Here is a 19,330-nt window from a genome sequence, read left to right as displayed (position 1 = left end):
GCCCAGACCAAGACGTTTGATATGGACATTTGATTTAGGACAGTGTGGCACTGTAGAGCTGTGGTAAGGAGGGTCTTTTCTACAGGTGATGTAGGGGGTACTGGATATCTGTATTGAAAAAAATGAAAACTGACCCCTACCTCACATCATATAAAAAATAAGGGTGCAGATGGATTGTAAACCTAAATATGAAAGATAGAAATATAAAGTTTTTAAAAAAGACTTCATTTTATGGAGTAGACTAGAGACAGGATTAATCTCTCCTCCCTTAAAAACAAAACTATCTGCCCCACCCCTCTCTCCCCTAGGAAGTTCCAGAAACAGTGAAATCAGTTATTTACACTGACAATTAAGCCATAAAATATTACTTGAAGGGACTTCTCTGGTGGCGCAATGGTTAAGAATCCACCTGCCAATGCAGGGGACGTGGGTTCGATCCCTGGTCCGTGAAGATCCCACATGCCGCGGAGCCACTAAGCCTGTGCGCCACAACTACTGGGCCTGTGCTCTAGAGCCCGTGAGCCACAACTACTGAGCCCATGTGCCACAACTACTGGAGCCTGTGCTCTGCAACAAGAGAAGCCACCACAATGAGAAGCCCGTGCACTGCAACGAAGAGTAGCTCCCACTCGCTGCACCTAGAGAAAGCCCGTGTGCAGCAACAAAGACCCAATGCAACCAGAAAAAAAAAATTTGAATAATTGAGAGTAAATTCAACTGATCTTCCTTTTCTCCTTTTATATTACACACATTCAAGTACATAAAAGACCCAGGCACCCCTTCCTAGTCTTTTTTTTGTTAAAGCTATTCATTCACATCTTTTTTTATAAAACTGGCATTTCCTATAAAACAGAATTGCATAAAAGAGAAGTTTTACTGTTCTACCAAGCAAAAATTCATGTAAGTGTTAAAAAGTAAAGATATCTTATGTCTATGTTCTTTCAGGGCAATTAAAGCATTTCAGGAGGTGCTTTATGTTGATCCCAGCTTTTGTCGAGCCAAGGAAATTCATTTACGGCTTGGTCTTATGTTCAAAGTGAACACAGACTATGAGTCTAGTTTAAAGGTAGGTTGTTGGGTTTTTTCTGAGATACAATGTTTCATTTTTGTGGGGTCTTTGGGGGGGTTGTTAAATATTAGAACATTGAGAAATGTTGGAATTTATATGGTACTTCAAAAGAAAATTTGAAAATTTAGATGAAAGAACTGTTTATCAGCTATGAACTGGAAGATACATAAGTTTGGGTTTCTAATTATATCATTAAACTTTTTTTTTTTTGAGTTTTAATTGTGGTGTGTTATCAGGAAAGGGTGAAGGTTTCAGTCTCAATTTGGACATCTGAATCACTCTGCCATTAGTGATTGGCAACCATAGAGGTCAGAAGCAGCTGCTTAATGATTCTGTATCTGTGACCCCATCATTGACTGTTTACTTGTATGGGTCTCACTAGAAATCTCTCCACCTCTACCAGCAAAGCACGTCTCATATCTTAAATATAAAAACGTGTGTTCTTTGCTAGTCATTTGAACTGCTGGTTTGTGAGTATAAACATTGTTGGGCAAAATAACATTGTTGGTTAAATATTTTACTTTCTATAGAATTTAACATTTCTCAAGTTTTTCATTTAGTTTCTTGTGCTGTCTATGCCATCACTTTAGGTCTTACTGGGCTTTTCACGAAGATAGTGCTTCCCTGCTCGACAAAAGTATTGCTTTTTAAAAGGATTAGAAGTTCTAGGAAAAGCTTAAATTTTTGTGAATATATGACTATTTATAATGGTTGCCATGTTCTAAATATCTCCGTTGCAGATTATCTTCATTCTGAAGGGTCAGGAGGGAGATAAACAATGACTTTACAGTAGGTTGTAGTTTGAATTCACTAGTAAGGAACTACTGAAATAAAAAAATAAATAAATAAATAAAACTGTATTTAAGAGTGCCTAATTGTTCTAGAGTTTTAAAGTAGACAGTTTTGCAAATACTGTTTCTATCTTTCATGAGTTTATAAAGAACAATGCTGATGGTACGAAAGAGAGGTATACAGTCCAAAACACTAAAATAAGTAGATTGTGAAAGTATTCAGATCACACAGTTCTCAGAGGTAAGTGAAATTTGAGAAATAGGCCCTAGGGCAAATGTAAGTAATGTGGAGACTAAGGGCTGGCCTAGAAGTTGTCAATTTTCCTCAAGTTTAGAGCAGCATGTCTCAAACTATATGTTCACATGTGAGTGGACTTGAAATGGAAAATAAGTTCAGATATGCCACCTTGCATATTTTGACCTCCTCTTGGACATTCACAGTGTATACTAGCAAACCAGACTCTTAAAATGCTTATAATACAAAGTCAAGTTATTAGAGCTTTTTACAGAACTGTCACAATATGGTTATTGTGTGTTGCAGAAGTGTAAGTGTTGCTCAGGAAATATATTTGAGTGGAAAAAAGTAATGAGATTTGTCCCAAATTATGGAATGTAGCTATCTCTGAATATCAGTACAGTGGTACCTTAAACAATTCTATGGATGCAAAACTCTCTTTCTATGAAGGTGGCAATATTTAAAATCCCCTTTAATTAGGGGAAACAGTGTTGAGAAGTGTTCCATGGCTAATTCAAAGTGTTCTTGCTTACTACTGTTCAACAGAAACCTTCCTGTATACAACTTTTAATTTGTTCAGGCGTAAAGACTAACAAACTTTCAAGTCATAGTGATTTTAGCAAGATTGCCTTAAGTAAGTGCAGTCTTTTGGTTTGGGGCCTTTCTTCCATTTATTTAAAATACTTGATGCCATTCTGATGTTTGTTTCATTTCCATGAACAAAGAAAAGAATTTCAGGAGTCCTTGATATTTCTCTTCCCCATAATGAGATTTCATTTGATTTTTATCTCATCTTGACATTGGCTTTTTAAGGCTTCTCTCTCCAGTATTCCTTGTCTATTTTCAGGAGAATTTTAGGCATGAACATATGTAGTTGAAGAGGAGGTATTTCAGTATATTACTGTAAGTGCTTAGCATTTAGTGTAAGTGAAGGTAGGAATCAGAAGGAATGATATGCCCCATTCCCCTTAGGTGGCCTTCAGTTTTCCTACAGTGGACTGGCTAGTACTTTACCTTTATGGATAGATGTGGAGCCTCTGGTGACTTTTCCACTACATGAAGTTGTTTCCTAGCACAGTGTATTGGTATAGATGCTATGGGCTGCAACCTCAGAAACCTCCCAACTGAAGCTGGTTAAAATGACAAAAAAAAAGTAGCTCATATAATGTAAAGTCCAGCCTTCAGGATTGGTTGATTCAGCCGATCCAGTGTTTCACTAAGGATTCATTTTCTTCTCTGTTCTGTGTTGGCTTTTTTTTTTTTTTTTTTTTGCGGTACACGGGCCCCTCACTGTTGTGGCCTCTCGCGTCGTGGAGCACAGGCTCCTGATGCGCAGGCTCAGCGGCCATGGCTCATGGGCCCAGCCGCTCCGCAGCATGTGGGATCCTCCCGGACCGGGGCACGAACCCGTGTCCCCTGCATCGGCAGGCGGACTCTCAACCACTGTGCCACCAGGGAAGCCCCTGTGTTGGCTTATTCTTAAGGCTGGTTGCCAGGTACACAGTGAGATGATTTCTTTTTCAGTGTCTCATAAAGAAAAGCACCTATACCACTACTAGTGGCATAGGTGCTTAGTATAGTGCTGGCATATAGTAAGTGCTCAGTAAATACCTGATTTATCATGTTATAGAGGAGAAAGATCCTGACTTCCTGTTGATCTTTTCAAGAATATTTCACTTTGCATCTCATTGGCCAGAATTAGACCACGTGGCTATTCTCAGTGATTCCTTATCAAAGGTGTGATTATTCTTAGACCAGTTATGCCCAGTTTTTGAACAGAGCTTGATTTCCTAAATAACACTGTTCCTGTCTAATAGAGAGAGAGGGGTGGGTAAAAAGAGTATTTTGGTATGGGAGTGGTGCATACAATCTGTCCATTACAGATCTGGTCTTCTCTGCCTCATTTCCTTTCCCTCTGGGATGGAGAGATACAACATGTACAGTATGTTTTAGATGGTAAAATATTTAAATAAAATACAGTTTATTTTCATAATAGATTCCTTCTTTTCACCCACACATGAAATGCATTCCAGGGCCTCCTGTTTTATTTCTATCTCTGGTAATAACTTTTCTCCCAAAATGTATTTCTGAAGCAGATTCATTCTGTTTTGGTACTGTGTAAACAGCTCTCAGAGCAGGTAAATTGGGTTTTAAAATTTGACCCTGCCAGTAAACTAATTGTGTGACTTTGGGCAAGATGCCTAACTTTTCTGATCCTCTTTGTGTCTGTAGAACTGGAATAACTGTACCTACTCCACAAGATTGTTAAAAGATTAAATAATATATATATCGAAGTATCTGACAAATAAGTTTTTTCAGCCCTTCTTTCTTAGTTCTCAGTTTATCTACCATATCTAAGACTCCTCTAATTTGGGGCCTAGTATAGATATTGTTTGTGTGAAATCCATTTTCCCGTCCTAGAATTGAATACTTGTATTTTTGTCACCCTGCCCATCCTCAGAAATGTGAAGTTAATGCCCAGCTTACTTTTCAATCAGATGGTGTTATTTTTCCATTAAATTGGACAATAAAGATTTCATGTGTTTAGTTGAGTGGTGGAGGTACCAATTCTTAATTTATTAACTAGTTTAGTACTATCTGAGCCAGAGTCCATTTCAGGGTGACATTTCTACATGATATTTTGTTGTTTTTCTTTCCTGCTTCAGATAATATCCCCCCAGGTGGGATTGGTTGCCTGTTTACCTCCATATAATTCAGAATTTTGTTTTATTACGTTTTAATGATATTAATGATAATTGCTTACATTTGTTATGTATTTGAGGCAGTGTGCTATCATTACTTCAGTAAAAGCACACCAATTTTGACAAGTAGTTTTATATAATGCCTCTAAGTTTTACTCCCTGGCAGACTATTAAAATTATTTCCCTCATATGAAGCTAATATATGCAAAATAATATGTGATAACACCCATACTTCAGTTAATGCCAATGCATCTATTTAATTTAATGAAGATTATTAAAAATGTCTTCCTAATATTTACATATTTAAGTTTCCCTAAAATATGTCAGCATTAGAACTTTCTTGGATTTTTAAAGGTAAAGAGGGTGGCTTTTTTATGGGAACTTGTGGATAGTTGGCTGGGATACCAATGTAAGTCCTCTTATAATTTGATATTTGAAGATGATAAGTGCTGATTGAAGGGATTAATATGAAAGGGTTAGGAAGATGAGAATTACTAATACAAGAGATGATTCTAAGGAAATGGGTTAAACTCAAATGAGACTTGTGTGTTAGCTTGGCATTTTACCAGGTGCTTAGTGTTTCTTGAATGGATAGATTAATGAAATGGAAGAGGCTATAAAATTACAAAATGCCTCATAGGATTGGCTGGAAACGTTGGGGAGAAAAAAAAAGGCTGATTTTATTTGTCATCTCTTAACAGAATTTTTTTCTACACAAACTGACAGTGCAGTTTTCTCTAGATGCCCCCTGTTCACCAGTTCATTCAGCCACCAGTCATGAAACTTCTGAGTGAAATAGCATTTCCACTTTTAATTTTTTTTACACTTTTTTCTAGAAAACTACATTTCCAGGTATCTGATTTAATCTCATATCCTTTATATAGACTCAGGAATTTTATTGTCATATTTTTTTATGCTGAGATATTAAGGCAGAAAGAATAAGTAAAGGCATCAGATGATATGTACTTCCTTTTAGAAACCACTTTTGGAATCTGTGAAATGCCTCGTCTTTTATTATTTTATTCATTAATGTGTTTGTTTCATTTAATTAAGATACTTTGAACTCTATGTATTATAAAAATACTTGCTGAGAATTTGAATACTAGCTATTAAATTAATTTTAACCAGGCCTTAAGTTTCTAAGATATCTGTAATATTTTTTGTTGTTGTTGAAGCTTTAACAGCATATTTTTATTAGTTCAGTTGTCTAAAGATAATAAAAGTTGCTATTATTTCACCAAACCCACTCCTGCGCTGTTTCCTTCATGATGTTCAATAGCTTAACTCTGCCAGCTGGCTTTTTGAAAATTCGAGGCTTTTAAAAATTTTTAATTTTTTATTGAGGTATAATTGACATACAACTTTGAGTAAGTTTAATGTGTGTGTATAATGTGTTGATTTGATACATTTATATATTGCAAAATAAACATTACCATAGCATTAGCTAACACCTCTACCATGTCACATTATTATCTTTTTTTTTTTTGGTGAGAACAATTAAGATCTGTCTCTTAGCAACTTTGAAGTTTATAGTACAGTATTGTTGACTGTAATCTCTATGCTGTGCATTAGATCTAGTTATCTACTACTTACACATTTGTACCTTAAAATATCACCACCCCAATTCCCACTTTGGCAATGGAACTTGGTTTCACCTGAGTGTAATGTCCCTGTTCCTTTTGGCAGAGGATGGTTACTGCTGTTTATTTTGTCTTTTGTCCATTTTTCCTCACTTGTGGACAGAAATCTTTTCCCTGATGTTTCCTTTTTCTGCTGTTCATCAACTTATACTTTACCTTTTAATCTTTTCTAGATATTATCTGGTATGAGGTGATCTGCTAATTGGTTTATCTAACCACTTAATAATGCTTTCTCCACTTCACTCTGCCTGCCCACAATTGTTTTTTCATTTGTTATTTATTTCTGCCCTGAGTTCTATTACATACCTTCAAGTGTGAAGTAGTGTAAATAGCTGAAGTACTTCAGTTCCTCAAATACATGTTTGAAAAGGACATGACTGCTCATAGATGTGCAGTAACCATCCTCTCTGATGTTGAGGGGTTGCGATGAGTCCAGGTTTCCTGTGTCAGGTTTCTCTCCTCAAATACATTTTAACTACAAGAAGTTGTCTCTAATCAAAAAGCATTTTTTGGTGTTTACTGATAACTACTTAAATTTGTGGTTGTAAATATTTGATCTTCAAATGCAGCTTTATGAAGCATTCAGTGTATCCAGTGTCACATTTTTTTTTAAAGGTTACGTTCCAAAATAGCATTTTACAATGCAAATTGTTACATTATCCCCTTCATAAAATATGTTATGTTTGCTTTGTATTTGTTATTTGTGTACATATTAGTCTTATTTTGATATGAACACAAATTGTACACTAGATTTAAAGAACTTGAAAATTAAGTCAGTACATATTCTGATTTGTGTACACAGATTAGACATATACTAGAACCAGTGTTTTAGAATTTCTAATCGGTTGCATACCTGTACTTTTATAAAATGTGGTAGAAAGGAGGAATTGGGAGATTAGGTAGGACCCAGTTACAGGAAGAAAGGTGAGCAAGATCTGTAGAATAAATGGGTTCTCATAGGATGGCTGCATGGATGCATGGATAAAAGGTAACACATCCTAGAGGTCTTAAGGAGTTTTAATAAAGGAGTTAATTTATTAACAGATTCAGTGTGGGTAGAGATTCCCCATTTATTGGCTTGAATCAGTTTTCTGTTAACTAAAGTATGGGATAAAGAAAGTAGCAGCAGGTTTTGGGATTGGAACGTGAAAAGCCTCCGAATGGAGATGGGTCATTTGGGAGTTTATCGAGTTGGAGGTACCTGAGGGATATCAGATATTGGTATAGACAAGTATAAGTTTGGAGCTGAAAAGAAGGGCTAGAAATAAGATTTTGAACATCTTCAGTATAGAATGTCTTTTGTCTTACTTTTTTGTTAAAGAAAGTCTTGGAAGAGACCAGATTGGTAAACTTGAAAAGAAGGAGCCTCTTTTGAGTCATGATTGCCAGGATCCATTAACTATTAGTCATTGGTGCAGTAGAGTCCTTCCTTGAAACTCTTGTAATAATCTTGTATTACAAAGAGAATGGAAGAACTGAGTTTGAGGGCTTTGAGAGAATCTCCATCAGATCAGCTTGGCCAGGCATCGTGGCTCATAAACGTTACCAGAACTTAATCAGTTTTAGTTCTGTATCTTATTTTCAGAGACTAAATCCCTAAAGTAAGTACCATCACATCCTAAGGCATTTCCCTAGTTTCATTCATTTATCATAGACTATTAGTTTTAGGAATTAAGTTTGTTGGTTTTAAATCATACTTTCAAAATTGTGGCGATCTGTAAAAATGAAAAAGAAAAAAATAATTTGCCTTTGACCTTCAAGAGTGCCTGACACCTTCCCTTCTCCCACTTAAACCGTCCATAAAACCCTGTTTCATAAGGGCTGTGTACACATAAGTCGTTTCCTCAGCCTGAAGGACCTCTTTTCTTCCCTCAGCTATATCTTTTGGAGTCTGCTATGGAACTGTCTTTTAAGCTTCTATTAGGACATTAATTTCAGTGAGCCTTTTATTCAATTGCGTAGATGCGTAGCCATAACAGAGTGCCTGGCGTAGAGTGAAAACCGGTTGCCAATATTTTATTCCTAAAAAGCTGTGTCTGCTTTAATTGAATATAGACAGCAGTATTGACTACACATACCTTGTCTACATAGACTGAAGTAAGGCTTTGGGGGGTAAGCACACAATTTACAAGTTTTAAATATTGGCATTTAACCCTGACTGTGCACTGGGATAATTTGTGGAAGCTTTAATCTGGTTCACAGGGTGTGATCCCCAACCCACTGAATCAGAAAATCCAAGCTTGGATATGGAATCCAAACATTGCTCCATATTAATAATTTATGCATACAACCATAATTTGTCAATTATGAAAAGTTATCTCATTGCTTGTCTTCAGAGTTGGGAATACAGTTGGAGGGTTCTACAGTTGAAAAGATTGTGAGATAATCACAGACTATATAACTAGAAGTAAAACTCTTTAAAGGGAAATAAAGTCTTGAAACTCAAGTTTTGTGTGTTAATTACATCAATATAGATTTCCCCCTCCAGATAGAAATCAAGTTCCTTAGTGTATAGAAAGCGAAATACTATAAAGTTATTTTGAAATACTGAACAAGTCAAAACCTTTTAAAGAGAAAGTGACTTTGGTGATAAAGATGTCAACAGAAATTGTAATGAATTGAACCTTGTACTAAATTGGACCAGAAGTGCTATTAAAAGGAAATCACTGTTAACATTAGGAAAAATAAAGTCTTAGGTAAATCTTTTTGCTTGGAAATTAATTTTCTATAGAATGCTTTCTGCCTTGAGGTTTGTATATAGTCTTTGAACTGCAGAAGCCTCTACTGCGTAGTAAGTCTTATTTCACACAGCAGTAGTCAGTTTCAGTACTGCAATATTTCGGTGTGAGGTACAGTTATTTCCTAGCTCTTTCTGTTGGTTTCAGCGATGGGTGCTAGATATTTTACCATGGCATCTTCAAGGTTTGGGGCTGATTATCATAGTTGATAGTTATTTCTCCTGGTTTATATGTTAAAGATACATCTATTTTGCATCCGGTTTAGATACTGGAAATGAAACTGCGAAGTCATGCCATCCCCACCCTAGTCCCTCATCTCCCTTTAGTTTACTGAAAGGTGTGTCAGTGGTTTTCTTTATGTGGGGTGGTTTTGTGTGGCTGTTCTTAGTTTCTTAAACTTAAGTAGTTATTCTGTAAGTTCTTTCATTCTCACAGGCCTGTTTTTGAATATGTACTCTTTTGCTGAGTTAATTTTTAGACATCATTGTGGTTTGGAAATGTTTAATATTTCATGATATTTTGGGTTTGAAATGGTGCGTCAGTAACTTCATTGCTGATTTTAAGATTGATTGATAATTATATAAAACATGGTCCAGAACTACTTCTGCCAGTTTTCGCTGCAGGACCTTGAATATTGATAGATGAAATGTAGGTTGGGCAATTCGAATTATGCATCTCTGTTCTTTGTGGGATTTCAGTGAAATAGCAAAACTAAAATACTGCCATCTTAAAGGGTGTTTTTTTGCAGGTCAGTTTGTATCCTTTGGCTCAGCTAGGAAAGGTCTGTCTTCTTTTATCTAAATATTAATTTATGCTGGCAGGATAGATTAGGCTTAGAAATGTAGTGCAGTCTGAATGTGTGGCTTCTGTGCCTCTTTTTGTCTAGAGGAAAACAACTGGTTATAAAGCGTGCTTTGCTTTCATAGTACTCACTTTTTAAAATAGTCTGTTTTCTATTGCTATGGTAGCACACTAAAAGGATGTTTGAGGACATACAATCTGCTTTGTAGGCCAGGGGAAAATAAAAGCAGTTCTAGAAGTGTTCAGATGTTGGATTTGTTTTTTCATTCGGTCAATCACGGCAAATAATTTTTCACTCTTGGTTTGTTGATCATTGTGTCCCTAGTATCTGCATTGTCCTAAGGACATTATAGGGCCTTGAAGTATTTGTTGAATGGATTAAATATTTAACATTTAAGGGTCATAGTCATTTAGTTAGTAGCTTGCCCATTCAGAATATTACAACCCTTAAATGTTAAGAGTACTGCAAATGTAGGCTAGCCTAATTATGCAAGCACATAACAGACATTCGTGAATGAATGTAATAACTACTGATTCATACCAAATTATGCCTTCTAATTTTTCTTTCATTGTAACACTTGGTAGCTGACATTAGTTTATTTTTGTTAATTGAGGGTTCTAGTTGACCAAGTGCAGTTTTGTTGGTTCTGTTCTGAAATACAGTACTAAAAGCTTGCTGATGATGATTCCTCTTGATAAGAAAGTTTTGATAAAGAAAGTTCTTTTTGGGCTTATATCTAGAAGTTGTCATTGTACATATCAATTTTCAGTTTATCCAGCAGTTAAAAAAATATAACTCTTTAGGCATTTGGATTGTGGATAGGAGTGGTAATTTTTAGAAAATGGTGTATACTTTGGCTTTTGATTACTTTTAATGGTAAAAATTTGTGGAGACTCAGAAAATTTGAATATACATTTCTGGAAATATTTTTTAGAAGAGTTCAAAGAGATTTACCTTTTTTTAAATTTTAAATATTTTATACCATTTCTATTACTTGTATGCCTTCTCTTAGTTTAGATAGCAGATTTAATGTTGATACACTAGATGCCAGATGGCGTCCAGTGTTCTTGATGATGATTTGTATTCTTATAAGTGTTACACCTAGAGTTTGACATGTATTTGGGGGGGGGCAGGCTTATATGACATTATTACAAGTGGATGCTGTAAATTATTAGTGGTTTATTATTGCCTACACATATAATAGCATGTACGTTCTAAAAGGATAATTGCATTTCATTTCTGTTGGTTGCAAGGATGGATGGGTGCTAGATATTTTACTGTGGCATCTTCAGGTTTGGGGGTTGATGATCATAGTTGATAGTTATTTCTGCTGATTTATGTCTTAATAGGTACATCTATTTTGCATCTGGTTTAGATACTAGAAATGAAACTATGAGGTCATGCCATCCCCACCCTACTCCCTCATCTCCCTTTAGTTTGCTGAAATGTGTATCAGTGGTTTTCTTTATGTGCATTGGTTTTGTGTGGCTATTTGATGCATTCTTTGTGGTACTTCAGATACTTTTAAAAGACACTAAATACAGTAATTATTGAAGAATCAGTAAGGGCAGATAGTTTTACCCTTTATGATAATTCTCATAGTCATTTTTTAAAAAAACATTCACATCATTTTGAGATAGTGATATTTAATACATTAATGCCATTGAACTTTTACTTTCAGTTTTTAAAATAATGATGTTTTCTATTTGATGTGTTCTATACCTAATACTTCCTATTTACTAGAAGACTTAAAAACCTGATTCTTTTTCCATATAAACAAAATTTATGTAGGATAACTTGATATCAAGTTAATTCTTACCCCAATTCTCCATTCTCAACTGTTTGAAGAAAATATTCAGCAACATGTTTGTTGCCAGCAGTAAATGTTCAAGGTAATGCTAGTTGGTTGTCTAGTATGTTTTATTTGCATAGCATAGTTTCATTATTATATTAGACCTTATATACCTGAAGATTATTTTAAAATACATTTATATGATTGAATTTAGTGTATTAATTTTCTCACTCTCTTCTTGCAGCATTTTCAGTTAGCTTTGGTTGACTGTAATCCCTGCACTTTGTCCAATGCTGAAAGTAAGTATTATTAAGTACCATAGTTCTCTGCATGCGTTCAGATCACTTCATGGCAAATAATAGTAATAATAATAATAGTCATAAATCCTGTGTAATTTTTTTCCCTAGAATTGTTGAATCTAACTGTATTTGTTGCCATGGCTACTTGTACAAATGGAACATGTGAGACCAGTTATTATGAGCAGCAGCCTGTGTCTAAAATAGATATGCCAGTGAACTGAGTTGTTGAATTAAATTATCTGTGCTAGTGAACAAGATTGATTATTTGTGTATTAATTACATTGTAGATGACTTGGGGGGATTAAAAACAGGGTTTGCCAATCTTTTAGGAAAACAGAGTATACAAAGATTCTTAAGTGTTAGCTCACTGATTCGGGCTTTGTGGTATTAAAATTATTGGTAATTATGAAGATATACTTTGACTTTCTATTATAGTTTTAAGCATCACACATAAAAATTGAGGTGAGATTTTTCAGTTAATTAAAAAAGAATGTGTGAAGCATGTTCTGATACAGTGGTTTTCTTTAGACATTTATTTTCTGCTTCTATGTATGTTTCTTTCCAAAAGCAGATTGGGTTGATTATGATGTGTTTATCAATATGTATGTGTTGGCATATTTATTTAGTGTACTTTAAGGTAGCCAATAAAAGTTTAAAGAATATGCATTGGATTCAAGCTGGATTTCTTTAAAACTTTCTTACTTGAACAATAAAATTTATAATTAAAATGTATGAAAAATTGAGTCATTCTTCATGAAAATTTCAGATCAGTCAAAAGATTCAAGGTTTTACAGAGTCAGTATTTTGCTGTAAGTGACTTCATTTTTTAACCCTATAGAAAGGAGTTTAGTGAAGAGAAGTCTCAGTGGTAAAAACGCCCCCAAATGATTGAATCAGTGAAAAGAACGGTAGAAATTTGAATATAACTTGTATATAACATGAATTAAGACATAGTGTGGATTAAATCATTATCTAGACCAGACTAATTATCTCATAATTCTACTAAACGTGATTTTCTGAGAAAACTTAAAAGAATTCTATTTTCTTTAAATGAAACTCAGGATTTAGTACTGATCAGTGTATTTCCAGAACAAATGGTAGGAAGGTAACAAATGCAGCAATATTTTAGTTTCTAAGATGAGGATAAATTAGAAAAAGGATTTAACTCATTGATATATTAATTTATAAAATGTTATTTTTTTATACTTTTTCCTTAATTATATATCCAGGTTATATAAACCATCTAGAATATAAACCCTTAAAATCCTTTTTAAATTAATTTATGGGAATAAGAAAAAAATCTGATTTTCATTTAATTGATTGTAGCTAGTGCCTAAAAACTAACTTTCATACGTACTTGTCAGTTTGAATGATAACCTTAGAGGGACGTCACATAAATTTCAAACTAATAAATTTTGTAAATCCTCATTTTATTCTACTCTGTTGAAGTTAAATCTTACTTGTAGATCATTGCTCCTGAAGGAAAACACCTATGTAGAATGAGTACCACAGGGCAGATGTTGTTGAATTTGAAGAGGACAGTTTGAACAATCATGAATACATTTTCGAGCTTACCACGACTCTCTTTCTGTTTGTTGAGAAGGGAAATAAGAGGGAGGGTGACCAATGTCCTGTTTTGCACAGGACGGAGGCGTTTCCCCAGACTCAGAACTTTGAGTGCTAAAAGGTTGGTCACTCTAATGGAAAGGGCATGTGCCTTATTTAGAGACATTAGGCCATTATAGTTCAGTTGATTTGGGTAGTTTATTTTTTTATTTTTTTGCGGTACGCGGGCTTCTCACTGTTGTGGCCTCTCCCGTTGCGGAGCACAGGCTCCGGACGCGCAGGCTCAGCGGCCATGGCTCACGGGCGCAGCCGCTCCGCGGCATGTGGGATCTTCCTGGACCGGGGCACGAACCCGCGTCCCCTGCATCGGCAGGCGGACTCTCAACCACTGTGCCACCAGGGAAGCCCTGGGTAGTTTATTTTCGACAATCAACATAGCTACTTGATAACCATGGTAATAATGGCTGATGTCTCACAGAGCACTAGCAAACACAGACTACTTAATTTGAGCTAGATATTATTACTGTGTAAACATCAGGCTCTTTATTATCTTTGTAAAACTTATTTCTCTTCAAATTTTTTATATCATTACCTATTTAGATATGCCACAGACGTTGACTGTTTTTTGAAATCTTCCATGTTACTTTGTCGTGCTACAAAGTTCAGAAGATTTTAGAAAGTAAAGTGAGCTTTAAAAAAAAGTCTGTATGAGATTTCTGTTTTATGGCACAATTCATTTATGCAATTAAAGAAAATAAGTAGATTCACTTGCCTCTTCTAGAGCTATTTAAGAGGGGTTAATTACAGTTTGTGTTTTGAAAGTAGAATCATGGTGATGTGAGACTTCTCATTATATGATTGCCCCTTGGGATAAAATTGTTCCTTCTAGATTTAATTAATTCTATTAATTCTAAAAATAATGTATTAATTTCTGAGAAAAGTTTAATTTCAGAACGTTTTATGGCAATATTTGTTAAAAATTTCTACCTCTAATTGAGACTTGCCAAGTGGAGCTTTTTCTTAGTTGTATGGTTATGTTCCACTTTGAAGAGGACTTTTAAGAATTTAAATATAGATTGGTTTTCATACCACAAAAGATGATACTGGATTTAGTAACTCATGGGATAGGAAAGCCCTTGCTGAGCCTGGAGGAAGTTTGGGATGGTAATAGAATGCCACCGTGCTGCTGATCTTTTCTTCCATGTGACCTTTCCATGTCACCTTTGTTAGAGGAGTAGGAAGATTCAGGGGAGAAGGGCATAGATTTTCCATCTCTTCCTCATTCTCTTAACCTGTAACCCGGTCTCCCTCTAATGATGTAGTGAGGTGAGACGGACTGGAACTCTCAAGGGAGCTGTGTTGGAAAAGGGGACTAGGAAATAAGAAAACCCCTGAAACAGATATAGGTAAAGGGGATATTTATATCTGTAGAACTTTTATTATTATTTTTATGTGCTTTTCACAAAATGTTGGTTTTCAACTTTTAAAGGTGATGTTTTTATTTTGCCTCATTTCTGATTATTTAATATACGATATTTAATGATTATATATGGAGAGGGCAGTACTTTACTATTGATCCAAAAATGTTGTTTGATATTAAAGTTCATTATATATTTTGTTTTGGTGTTTATGCTTATTTACTTCAGCTGTTCCCAGGTGCTGGTCTAGGAACAGGTATCAGAATCCCTTGCAGAACTAAATAAAAAGGCACTTTTCCAGGACTTGCCTGGGATCATTGAATATAATCTCAGGGATCTCTATTTTTAGTAAGCCTCCCAGGTGACTCTTACAGTTATGGGAGTCAGTGAGAGAGTTAGTTTATGATGGCGATGAGAAATTGATGATAGCTGTGGACATTGTTTTTAAAGGTCCACATATATATTATGCATATAATTTTGAAAGGCTCCCAGACTCCTTGAAATTCAACTATGAAATCCAGGTAGATAGAACATTAAATAAAAGATTTGTCATTGAAGGATGAAAATCATATTATTTAAGTAAACCAGAATCCAGTTTTGATTCCTGGTTCATTGTTGCTTTTGTTGAATCATTCATATTCTGGTGGTGCAGTATCAGGAAGAGTTGAAAACAAAAGCTGCAATACGTATATTTTTATTTGATTTTCAAGAGATACTTATTAATGTTGAGACTGTTTACTATTCTTGCCTTCCAAGTGGTTTGACTTTAAAAAAAGATTATGAAGAACTGATAGAGAAATGCAACTTATTTCCTCTATGTGTTATTACTAGTGTCATTCTTGTCTATGACTTCTTTATAAACATTGATATGAAATATGGTATAAGGAAAAAAATTGGAGGGTATTTTTGTTTTAATCAAACACTTTTTCTTTTTTGACTTGTAACTCAGGTTTTAAATACCATGTTTTGAAACGTATAGGTTATAAAAGTTTTCTTCATTTGTTTAATGTTGCCATTTTGAACTTTGTAAGAAGTATACCCACTTGCTATAGATTTTAATATTAATTTTAATAATTACATTGACAAAATTTAGTAATAGCCAACAGTGAATACATGTGGTTTCTTATCATGTTCGTGTATATTTGTTTATATATTCTGTGTTATTAAAAATAAAAGTTATGTTCTATAATTACTTAAATCTATGTAGTAGAGATGGTGCTTATATTTTACATTTTATATTCTTAATTAAATTTACCCAGACACTGCTGTATTATTATTGATTTTTGTTTTCCATCATCTTTGCAGTTCAATTTCACATTGCCCACTTATATGAAACCCAGGTAAGTGTTTTAACTTAGGTTACTTAAAACAAACAAAAATGATCACCCATACCATTTTAAGTGGAATCAGATATACAGATAATTTAATGGAGTTCTGGGCATTACTTCTTACATACATTTTATACTCATTAAATGTGGTCAAGATTTTGCTTTAGTGTTACAGTTATTATACAGAGTGTTTGTTGTGTACAAAGACGTTTCATTCAGTATGATTTGCCTCTAAATTCAAACTATCTGCAGGCTTAAATGGCTGTATTTAAGAAGGTTTCTCTTATTCTTGATGTGAAATGCCTAGTTTTCTTTTCGAAATGTTTATAGATGGTTGTTATAATGCATTGTTTTTAGTTTCACTTTTTCTTAAGATTAAAATATCCCTTCTACGTATTACTGTTTGAAAGGCATATTAGTAACCTCTTGATGTCATTACCATTACTTTTATGGCTGCTGTATTTAAAAAACTTTTTTAGTTTAATTTTAGAACATTTTATTTTTTTGTATGGCAGATTTTGCTTAGTTATATGGTAAAGGACATAAAACATAGACATTTAGTCTAGGTAGGCAGTGGTATGGAAAATCAGGCATAAGTTGGTATGAGGCTAAATATTAGGTAATCATAGTTTACCCAAAAAAACAATTTTTATAACAGCTTTTTAGGAAAAAAATACTGTTATATTTCTACATAATTTCTAAGGTCTGTTTTGTTTCAGAGCCACCATGGGGTGGTCTAAACAATTAACATCTGTTTCCTGGACACCTCCATCTGTGCGCCCGCCTACCCTTCCCGCCCCTGTGCGTACTCGCACGCACACATGCGCGCACATCCACTGACTCAGAATTGATGCACACTCAGGTTTGGATACTCTACTTATCTAGGGATTTTATCCACCTTGAGAGGATGCATTTGAGAATTACATTCATGTTGTGGATCAGAGTCTTTACCTGCCAACGCTAATCCCAGCCTCCTGCCAACTGCTGATTTTTGCCAAATCAGTAAAGGCCCCAGGGTGAAAGCAGCTATAGAAATAAGCTTCCTCTCCAAAGTTCTTTCCCTGGAGTCTTAACTCCTTCTGTTTTCATTACCTCAGGAGATCTCTGCTGTCTTCAAAAGGATGAGCTCTGATTTTTTCCCAGCTTTTCTAGTTCTTAGTGAGATTTCCCTGGTCTGTCATTAGGTAAAGCAGATGTTATCTCGCCTTTCTTTTTAATGAATGTTTTTCGCTTGAGATGGAATTCTATTTGATTATTTTTATTTGACCACTTTAAAATTTACATTCCATTGTCTTTTGGTTTTCATTGTTTCTGATGAGAAGTTGTCTGTTGGTGTTATTTTTTTTTATTTCATGAAGGTAATGTGGGTACAGGACCCCTCCCCCCACTGATTCTTTCATTTGATAAATTTTAGTGCCCATTAAGATTAAGCAAAACAAAAAGAACAAAGTTTGTGCTAGGCAGAGTATATAATTATTAGATGACAGGAAGATGACACTGTAAGCATATGAAAGGATTGAAAAATCTCTACTCCAGTGCTTATAACAAGGATTTTTATTTTCAGGTGAAAAATTAAGGGAAACAAAAGGCTTACCTACAAAGTATACAATGTGGTTATTTGATATATGTATGATTTCCCGCACTGAGTTAATTAACACGCCCATCCCCTCACATCTCTAAAGTGGGGGCAGTGAGAACAATTAAGTTTGATTGTCTTAACAAACTTCAATTGTACAATACAGTGTTATCAACTATAGTCATCATATTATATGTTAGATCCTCAGACCTTATTTGTCTTGTAACTGGAAGTTTGTACCCTTTTACCAACCTTTCCCTATTTCTTCCACTCCACCCCCTGGCAACCCTTTCTACTGTCTTTTCTATGAGTTTAACTCCCCACCCCCACCCCTTTTTAAAAAGAATCCACATATAAGTGATATCATATAGTTTGTGTCTTTCTCTGTCTGGTTTATTTCACTTAGCATAATTCCTTCCAGGTTTACCTAGGTTGTCACAAACGACAGGATTTCCTTCTTTTTTTAAGGCTGAAATATCATTCCATTGTATTTATATACCACATTTTCTTGATCCATCTGGAGACAGACCCTTAGGTTGTTTCCATTCTTGGCTCTTGTGAATAATCCTGCAGTGAACATAGGAGTACAGATATCTCATCAAGATAATGGTTTTGTTTCCTTTAGTAATATACCTGTACCCAGAAGTGGGATTGCTGCATCATATGGTAGTTCTGTTTAGGTTTGGGTAATTTTAATGAGATGTCATGTCAACTCACCCACACCCATTCTTAGATTATCTAAATAAAGATAATTTTGTTTCTCTGTATAATGTCATATCTCCAAGTAAATATATTATGAATTATTGGATATTTATATCAATTATTTAATTTACCTTTCCCATTTTATTAGCTGAGACCCGCAGAACCATTTTTTTTCCTAACAGTAATAATAGTATTAACTGGCCTTCATTTCTTTTTCTTGATTTTAATGAAATAACTTGAACAAGTCACCATCTAAATTCTAAATAACCTTTAAAGATTAAAGGTAAAGGATTTCTCCCTTTTAATTTTGTTATTACAGTGTTAACTTATTTTTGAGTAGATAATCCAAAATGAAAGTGCCTGCAAGAATACAGTGTAGTATCCTCCTCCCTCCTTTTCCCTGGCCACCTATTCCCCTCCCGAAAACCACCAACCACATAAACAGTGTGTTTTATATCCTTCCAGAGAATCTCAGTGTATATATAAGCAAATCCATATATATGCTTGCACATATATTTGCTTTTCTTTATTTTATTGAAATAATAACCCATTATATATGTTCTCTCTTGATCTTGTTTAAATTGGTTTTTTTAACTTAATATTATATTTTGGAAATCATTCCCTATCAGTACATGTAGAGCTGTATTATAATATATCCCTTTGCAGAGATGT

General features: G+C 34.7%; 1 protein-coding gene across 6 annotated transcripts in view; it reads left to right on the top strand.

The window, feature by feature from the left end:
* The window catches only part of KDM6A (lysine demethylase 6A), a 209,587-nt gene that overhangs the window by 119,383 nt on the left and 70,874 nt on the right, over window positions 1-19,330 (top strand). For 5 of the 6 annotated variants that reach the window (XR_009560766.1, XM_030834979.2, XM_030834976.3 and 2 more), the window contains exons 6-8: window positions 946-1,066; window positions 12,014-12,068; window positions 16,358-16,392. Coding sequence is in view for 4 of the 6 variants with exons in the window: in XM_030834979.2 (XP_030690839.1) it covers window positions 946-1,066; window positions 12,014-12,068; window positions 16,358-16,392 (211 nt within the window). In the remaining 2 variants the exon portion in view is untranslated. The remainder of the gene's footprint in view (window positions 1-945; window positions 1,067-12,013; window positions 12,069-16,357; window positions 16,393-19,330) is intronic. The other variant, XM_030834985.3, reaches the window with a different exon arrangement.

This window comes from Globicephala melas, chromosome X (assembly GCF_963455315.2).
Source record: "Globicephala melas chromosome X, mGloMel1.2, whole genome shotgun sequence".
In the NCBI taxonomy this organism is placed as follows: Eukaryota; Metazoa; Chordata; class Mammalia; order Artiodactyla; family Delphinidae; genus Globicephala; species Globicephala melas.
Note: the sequence above shows the minus strand (reverse complement) of the source record. Positions and strands in the feature narration are given on the sequence as shown.